The sequence below is a fragment of the Myotis davidii genome, unplaced genomic scaffold (assembly GCF_000327345.1).
Source record: "Myotis davidii unplaced genomic scaffold, ASM32734v1 scaffold384, whole genome shotgun sequence".
NCBI lineage: Eukaryota > Metazoa > Chordata > Mammalia > Chiroptera > Vespertilionidae > Myotis > Myotis davidii.
Window position 1 is genome coordinate 565794 of NW_006295385.1, and position 9238 is coordinate 575031.

Sequence of the window (9238 nt, forward strand, 5' to 3'; positions counted from 1 at the left end):
ACCTGACAAGCAATTCACCGGTTTTGGAACCAGGGAGATCTATTGGTTAAGAGCACAACTCTTGCTCTTAAGATAAGAAAAGCCAGGTTGAAGTACAGTAAACAAATACAAAAGAATGGTTCTGGTCCATTGGGTGCCTCTCTGAGCCTTTATGTTGAGAGCGAGCAAGAGGGGAGATGAATGTTCTTCAGCTGAGTGAGAAAACACCAGCCCTGGGCCAGCCTTTAGTAAATGAGAAGTAATAACAAAATCCTGGCCTGAAAATGCCATCAAGCGCAAGTGCATGCACAATCATGTTGGCTGCCTTGGAGAGAGGAAGTCCGTACTGTAGGTCTCATGGAGCTGAGGTAAGAGTCTCAGTAAGTTAATACGATTGAGAAATCTCAATGTGAAGGTAGATTTTCTGACTTTAAAGCTATCGTCTTTGAAAAAGAAATGTGACATTTTCAAGCTACATAGTAACTCCAATGAAAAGAAATATGGTTGGGACAATTGAAAACATCTCTTAAAATGAATGTCACAGACTTTAGCAGAGCCACGCAATAGGTACAGAGGATCTGGGCAAGGGCCTGAGGCTCTGAGCCTCAAAGAAGGTGCTGGGAGGGGAGGAGGGGGGGGCTACAGCAGAAGGAAGGGTGGAGATTACCAACAAGTGGTCAGCCGATCACTTGCCAACAGCTACCCGCCCTTTCCCTCTCACTCCCCTTCCCATCATCTGGCTCCTCCTCGCTGAGTACATTGCCATTTGATAGATGCTTCCCGGATGCTCATCTCAATCTGGCGACACTTGTAGAAGATAGTCATTGCTCTGGGGTGCCCTATGCCCCTCCCACACCCATCCTGAATCTTCTGTGGTCTAATAACATGCCAGGCTCCCCATCCCAAGGGGCACAGAGCCAGAGCTGAGTGTGGTAATTGCACTGGGGGCTTTTGTGCTTGAGCGTAAGGCATCTGAGCAGGTAAGCTGGTCTCTGAAGGCAGGGCATCGAGGCTTTCAGAGCGTGAGGCTGTCCAGGGGGCTGTATCTACAATGTACTTGACAAGTGTGTTCACAGAAGACAGGTCGGTCTGCACCACAGACTCATTCAGGGAGGCAAACTACGGAAGAGAACAATCCATTTGCTAAGTCTCAGAGTCACGTGCAGACTTTTATCTTTATTGAAGACACTTCAGTGAATTAGGATCTCCTATTGTGTGGAATGTAGTTAATGGATATCATCTTGGGCCTAAAAAAACGTCAATTTATAAAAAAGACATTTTACTGGGAGGTCATTCGTAAGAGGATTTGACCTGAATAGAATCTTTTATTTTGTTTTGGGTAGTTGATTCCATGTATTCAATCAAGGAATATCAATTCTCACTAAACCCTAACAAAACTGAATTTGAAATGATCTTCACCACAACCCTCTCATTTTTTTTTTTCAAATAATGGAGATTTCCTCTTTCAGAAAGAGCAGATAAAAATACTTCACTCTCTTATGCCCTCCACAATGGCCACATCCGCTGCTGCTTCAGATGGTTGGCAGAGCCTCCTTTACAAATTAGGACAATTTAGGCAGACGTGAACATGGATATGCCTTATCCCCTTGCTCCTTGTCAGGGAGGGTGCACTTCTGCATAAAAAGAAAGTCAGATTTAAACATCCCAGGAACATTGCCTTTGGATGCTAAAATTATTTAGAATCTACCGCGTTGATCCTGAGACAAGCTAGTTTTATGTAATAGATAAAGTGCTTAACTTTCTGGAATACTCAGAGTGTGGTCCTGTTTGCGATGGAGCACGGGAGTAAGGGCTGATACTGGCACAGATCCCTGGTCTCAGTTTTCCAGATATAAACTGAGGGCAGCTGAGATGTCTCTAGGCTCCTTTCCATGTCTGAATACATCCCTGGATCTTTTACTTCACAGTTCATCCAGCAGGAAGAAGGGCTAATGGCTTTGGGATTCCATGAAAGTCCCTTTGCCCTCCCAGCGAGGCATTCATAGCAAGCTTCCGTGCAACTAGGCCTGAGCCCGCTTGCCTGGCCTTCCCACTCCCCACAGACCCCACTAAACTCAGAGTAGCTGCTGTCACACTCCACGCTTGCCCTTCTGAATCCATAGGATAAAAAGAGCAAGAGCCTCTTCGGAAAAAGTAGACAACTAATTGTGGGGCTTGCTGGGGAGGGAAAAGACATGGATGCAGTCATGGTTAAGAGGGCTGGGAGGCGACTATCCCCTACGACAAAGTCCTCCAGCAGGCTGTTCCCCACAGGCCTCCGTCTACATGTCCTGCTGTGAAGTGAGGATAGAGAAACCGGAGGCCAAAGGAGTAAAGACTGAGCAAGTATTAATAATTTGACGTCAGATGCATATAAGGAAGCATCCTGTGACTCAACATAGCTCTGTGAAGGGATCACATTTTGAACAAGAACCAAATTATAGGAGGGGATGAGAAGGACCTTCATATATTTCACTTTTTTTTAATGTAATACTCAAAACAGGATGGGCAGCCTCTCCGTTTCCCCCAGGTAGTCATCTTTCAGCTTATGGCAGAAGCCAACCACAGCCTGTACACTGATGTTCCCATGATGATAGCTGGGCCTCTTAAATACAGTCTCCAAGTTACAATTTGTTTGCCATAGAACATACCAGGGTTACTAACTTTATAAGTAAGACTATGTGTCATTTGCTTTAGGCTACGGTATTTTGTCATCTCGTCAGCATCAAATGAACACAATTACATATGTCAGGTCTCTAAAATGCATGTGAAGGGTGGTGAGTCCTAGCTGGTACTCCTCGGCACACGTGGCCAACCACCCGCTTACGGCAGAGGCTGTCTGGGCAGGACTTAGCTCTGGAAACCTCTCGGTCAGCATTTTGGTTCCCTGCTCTTATCATCCCCAAAAGTTCTTCTCAAAGCCATTTAGTTACAAAATCCCATAGGTCACAGGCATCATCCCAGGTAGGAATCTGATCCCTTCCCCTTTTCCGTATCTGTACAAACACATTTTTGGATACTCTATTCACTACGTTCTTTTCCTCCAGCTTCACCCAACAGTTGCAGAATGCTGACAGATTGTCAGTTTTCTCAACTCTCCCGATCCTACGTGAGAAAGAGGTCTCATTCCCCACAAGTTCTTTATGCTGAGGGGACAGCCATGCAAGGCCGTCCTTTTCTGAGGCTTCTGCTATTGCTGCTCCCAATGCATTCTACCCCTGACGTTTATTGAAAGCCGCCCTTCTCCAGGTAATTGCCGATTTCCCCTGGAGGCTGTGACCATCACTGGGTTGGGCACAAGACCTGCTTGGTCTTACAAATTGAAGCTAATTCAGTGGCAGTTGGTCCTGCTTTCCTGCTGTTACCCTCCAGAGAGAAGCATGGATTTCCATGAGCATTTGTGGGAAACACAGGGAAAGCTCCTTTGAGACACTGGTTCTCCCAGGAGCCAAGGGCTCTGGGAAGAGGAATCATCTGGCGGGTGGAGACAGTGACCTGGGCCTACACCCCTCCCCCTGGAACAGCCTGTCATGAAAGGGAAGAGAGGTGCCTAGAAAGCTGGCGGCAGAGATGGCGGGGCGCGCTCTCCTGCAGCCTGTGGCCCCAGTCCCGGACCCCAGGCAGGCGGGACAGGCTTCTGCGGAGACCAAGGCCACGCGCCTCCTGAGAGAATCCAAAGGCCCAGTGTCCCTGTGGATCCGGGGAGTCCTTGGAGGGAAGGTGGACGGCGACCGCCACTGGGGTCATGTGGGCGCCGCCCAGTCGGCGCTCTTCGGGGCCTTGCACGTGTGCACGTCCAGGGCCTCCAGGCAGTCCTGGCAGCGCACGGCACAGCACCAGTGGAACTTGCACTCGCACTTGGTCATCCGCGTGACGCGGGACGTGTCGTAGCCTCTGCCGCAGCACATGACTTCGCAGCTGTCCATGCCCCGGGAGGTCAGGTTGCACACGCGGCCGGCCGTGCCCAGAGAGCCTGGAAGGACAGAGAGGCGTCACTGGGGAGGTGGGGGTGCCATGGAGCCGCCGCCAGGAGAGAGTTACAGAGTCATCCGTCCTCCAGAACAGCACCCTGACCCCCCATTCTGGGGGCCAACCCCAGGGGACATCGCGCTGCTGAGGGCCAAGTCCAGGAAGGATGGAGCAGGGCGCAGCTTCGGATCTAACCGGGCACCTTGACTCCAGCGTCCCCACTTCGGCCTGAGATAAATGATCCCCACCTAGCCATGGATTGATGGAGCACCGAGTGGACAAGGCCAGATCAGAATGAAAGAGGGATCTATCCTAGTCCCCTCTCCTGACCTCAAAGCACATGAAGGGAGCAGTGGCCGAAGCTAGCTCTCTCGGAATTCGTTGGGGTGTGCAGCCCTCAAAGGGAGGGGTTCTGTCTCCCCAGGCCTGGTTCTCCGGGCTCATTAGAATGAGGAGAGAACCCTGGCTGATGATGGGAGGGGTGGGTATCATTTGTTTAAGACCTGGAGGAGGGAGCCATGCCCAGCCTGGCTGTCTTTCATGCTGTGGTCTCACAGGCCATTGAGATGTGTGTGAGGCACCTGGTTGAAGCCAGGAACCTAGCCCTTCAATTTGTGTAGAAAGACCATTGGAACATCATCCGAGTTATTTAGGGTGACTCATATTTATGAATTTGTTCTTTAAAAAACAGTCTCCATGATAGGAAGCCTCTTAATTTGTTTGGTTTTGTGGGAAACACCTAGAATTCTTTCACAAGAGAACCAAGTATAGTGGACATTTTCGGAGCATCTGCTCAACTTACAATGGTCCTTTCTGCTTCTTCCTCCTGGACAGAAATGGGGGTCTGGCAGCCATAAGCGCCTGGCATTACCCTGTTCTGTTGGTGGCAGGTGATCGGACCAGGGGAGGGCACCTGACTTGCAGTGAGCCAATCAGGTATATTTCCCTGGGGAATTGTGATTTTTTTAAATTGTATTTTTCAACGACAGTTTGCATTCAACATTATTTTGTGTTAGTTTCAGGTGGCCAGCCTAGCAGTTAGTCATACTCTGTGATTTTGAGAGAGATAGTCTTGCCAAGTATAAACGCAGTAGCCATTGGTAGCCACACACCACAATGAGGTCTGTGGACTAGAGGAGGTCCAGAGAGACCAGAATGAGACAGATGTACAGACAGCAAGGATAAGACATGGAAAGAAAATGCTGCTCAGATCCTGGACTGTTTTTCCGTCTACTTCTATCTCTACCTGAGGTTGGGTTGCATTCCAACCTTTGGGCTCCTAGCTTTTACTGGAATCAAAAAGACAGTAACTTAATTCACTTCCCCTTCCTTCATCATGTCACTAGCCATTTCTTCCTCTTCATAGCTCCTCCAGTGCCTCCTGACTCTCTCTGTGTTTATCACAATCTGCACTGCGTCCCAATTATCTATATAAATGTCATGTTGCCCTGACAGTCACGAATGACCAGGGAAGCAGTCAGGTTCAAGCAGAGTGTGGGGTCAAGAAGAGAAGAGCGGGGAGGGGCCTAACGTGCTCTGCGTGATCAGGCCGCCCACAGCAGGAAGACAGGCAGAGGAGAGGAAGGATGGCCGGGGCTGGGGTCAGGGTGGCGGGTGGGTCAGCCAGGGCCATCCCTCATCCGACACGGTGCCGAAGAAACAAAGGTTAGAGGAGGCAGCATCTGGGCCGAGATTTGCAGCAACAATCAGGGCAGTGCTCAGAATCACTGATTGTGCAAGAAGGACTCACTGCCAAACGCTGCCTCCTAAACAGCACACCCATTTTTTTTTTTAGAAAGTTCTTTTTTTTTTTAACCCTCACTTGAGGATGTGTTTTTATTGATTTTAGAGAGAGAGAAAGGGAGAGGGAGATAAGAGAGAGAGAGAGAGTGGGAGAGGGAGGGAGAGTGAGAGAGAGAGAGAGAGAGAGAGAGAGAGAGAAAGAGAGAGAGAGAGAGAGGTGGGAGAGGAACATTGATCAGTTGCCTGGACTAGGGATCCAACCTGCCACCTAGGGCATGTGCTCCAATGGGGAATTGAACCGGCGCCCTTTCAGTGTAGGGCTGATGCTCCAACCAACTGAGTCACATTGGCCAGAGCAGCACACCCATTTTGTAATTCAATAAACATTTGGTGAACACAAACATGTCTGAGACACTGTGCTACCTGCTTGGAGAATTTGCTGAAAACCTACTATAGCCTACAGAAAAGTTTTACACAAAGCACCACTGTAGACAAAGCTCAAAGGTGGTAAATGAGGGTATTTAGGGCTTGAACATATCAGGGCTCAAATCCTAGCTTTATTATGTATCAACTGTGTGACCTTGGGCAATTAAGCCTCAGTTTCCTCTCAGGAAAAATTGGAATAAATACAATTCCTTCCTCATCGGAATGAGGATGGAATGAGATAATTCACAAAAGTGCCCTGCATAATAAGTGCTCAATAAATAGGAACCATTCATTCAATTAACAAGGGTTTACTGAGTGCCTACTATGTGCTAGGCACAGTTCTGGGAGCTTAAAATTTATCAGCAAACAAAACAAAGATCTTGCCCCGAGGAGCTTACGTTCTAGGGCAGTGGTCAGCAAACTCATTAGTCAACAGAGCCAAATATCAACACTACAACGATTGAAATTTCTTTTGGGAGCCAAATTTTTTAAACTTAAACGATATATGTAGGTACATTGTTATTAACTTAATTAGGGTACTCCTAAGGCTTAGGAAGAGCCACACTCGAGGGGCCAAAGAGCTGCCTGTGGCTCATGAGCCACAGTTTGCCGACCACGGTTCTAGGGGAAGTGAGCCAAGCATCCTCCTATATAATAAAAGGCTAATATGCAAACTGTCCCCTGGAGCAGGAGTTCCACCAGGGGGCAGGGTTGGCTGGCCAACTTCCTGCGTCCCCTCTCCCCCGCTGGCCCCACCCCTGGTCACCCCCAATCAGGGCACCCAGTCGGACCCCACCTGCACACAAATTCGTGCACTGAGCCTCTAGTTTGTTAATAAAGCCAAAGACAATATTCACCACTTTTTGAAGCTTACATTCTTATAGTATTACTGAAATTTCTTTGCTCCCACGCTGCAGTCCTGCCCAGTGCTCGCACCTGCTGCCAGTGCCAGCCCCACTCGCACCCGCTGCCAGTGCTGGAGCCACCACTCATGCCCACTGCCAGTGTTGGCTCCACTCGCACCCGCTGCCAGTCCTGGAGCCACGACTCATGCCCACTGCCAGTGTTGGCTCCACTTGCAGCCAATGCCAGAGCCGCCACTCGCACCTGCTGCTGGTGCCCGGCACCGATCTCAATCACTCGGTGCCATCAGCAGGTGCAAGCAGCAGCTGCTGGCCCTGATCACCCCTGAGGCTTCTCCACCTCCCCCTGCTCCTGAGGGGCAATCAGGGCAGCAGCCACTGCTCACATCGCTGATGGTGCTGGTCCCACTTGCAACCACTGCTGGCGCCAGCCCCAATCGCTCCGTGCAGTCAGCAGGTGTGAGCAGGGCTGGCACTGTCAGTACATGGGAGTGGTGGCAGAGGGAACAGGGCTGCTGGCAGACAGGGGACCGGGGGTCGCAGCAGGAGGGGCCGGACAGAGGCACGGAGGATGAGCCGAGACCAGCCCTTGTGCCTACCACAGCCATGAGGCCCACAGTTCCTTTCAAGGTGCATGGATTCGTGCACTGGGCCCCTAGTATTATAATAATACTAGAGGCATGATGCACAAAATTCATGCAAGAGTAGGCCTTCCTTCCCCTGGCTGCCAGCACCGGCTTCCCTCTGGCACCCGGGACCTGGGCTTCCCTCTGGCCGCCAGCAGGCCCCCCGGACCTGGGCTTCCTTCACAGCCCTGGCTTCCTCTGGAAGATCATTTGGTCTAATTAGCATATTATGCTTTTATTATTATAGATTTATTGGTATTAATAGTAGCAATCAGGATCAGAAGAGAAGCTGTTAATAGCAGTTTTGTAAAGGAGGTGGCATTAGAAATCCTATATAATAAAAGCCCAGTGACCAAAATGGGGGAATGACCAGAACGACCAGAGACCAGAATGACTGCAGCCCCTCGCCCTGGCCGGCCCTGCTCCCCAGTGGGCACCCCCACCCCAATCGGGGGCATGGCCAGCTTGTAAACCCCCCACGCTGCCCCTCGCCCCAGCCGTCCCTGCCCCCAGCGGGAACCTCTACCCTGATCTGGGGCCCGCATCAGGGCAGGCCAGCCGGCCCCCACCAGTGCACCAGGCCTCTATCCTATATAATAAAAGAGTAATATGCAAATTGACCCTAATGGCGGAATGACCAGAATGACCGCTCGACCAGTCACTATGAGGTGCACTGACCACCTCTTGGTCCCTTTCCCCAGCTGTCAGTCTCTGACCGCCTGATGGTGAATGGGGAACTAGGGTGGGTGGTGGCAGGGGGCAGGGCCAGCTGCGGGCAGCCAAGGAAGATGGCCTTGATCGCAGGCCAGGCCTTGGAACTATACCCACACACAAATTTCATGTGCTGGGCCTCTAGTATGATATAAATAATGAGTAGATTAGCAGGGGGAAATGCGGTGAAAGGCATTCCAGACAAGAAAGAACTTCCCACTCACTGAATTAGGGAGTGGGTGGCTGGGGTGTCAAGTAGGAAAAGACTGACAATGTTCATTTGACTCAACCAATGCCCTTTGATGAGGGAAGCTATGGATGGACACAATGGATTGAAAAGCAAATGGGCAGAGAGCACAGCTGGACACCGAATGGAGGCGATTTTCAAGAAGCTTGGTGATAAAACAGAAGAAAAAGTATAGCTGCAATGAGTGATGAGGCTGGAGATAGGGCTTAAAGGTTATTTTAGGCCGTTAAGCTTATTGGCATCTCGTTCACCCTGCTTAGCTTCAGAGATCAGATGAGATGGAGCGCGTTCAGGGTGGTATGGCGGTAGACAACATCTTGTTAAGTAGCAGGAGATGTGTGACACAATTCTGTAGATTTTCATTTATATAAAGTACAAAAGTGGGAAAAACTAGTCTGTGCTATTAGAAGTCAGGATAGTCATTTCTCTGAGGGTTATGTACAGGGTCAGGAATGAGGCTTCTGGAAGACTGGTCCTCTTTGGGTTCTTGATCTGAGCACATGTTCTATGGGCGTACTCATTTGAGACAACTCAGAGTTGTACACATATGGCATGTGCACTTTGCTGCATGCATTTTATATTTCAATAACAAGAAGGAGATGGAGGAGACAAGGGAGGAGGCAGCAAAGACCAGGAAATGTGTGAGGACCAGAGAGGTGTTCAGCATGGCAGGA

At 50.0% G+C, this 9238-nt stretch overlaps 1 protein-coding gene across 1 annotated transcript in view; it reads right to left on the reverse strand.

The window, feature by feature from the left end:
• Positions 1–13: 13 nt before the first annotated feature.
• The window catches only part of WNT2 (wingless-type MMTV integration site family member 2), a 60619-nt gene continuing 51394 nt past the window's right edge, over positions 14–9238 (reverse strand). Inside the window, exon 5 of the mRNA XM_006770009.2 lies at positions 14–3952. Within this exon, the coding sequence (XP_006770072.1) occupies positions 3723–3952 (230 nt within the window). The 3' untranslated portion in view covers positions 14–3722. The remainder of the gene's footprint in view (positions 3953–9238) is intronic.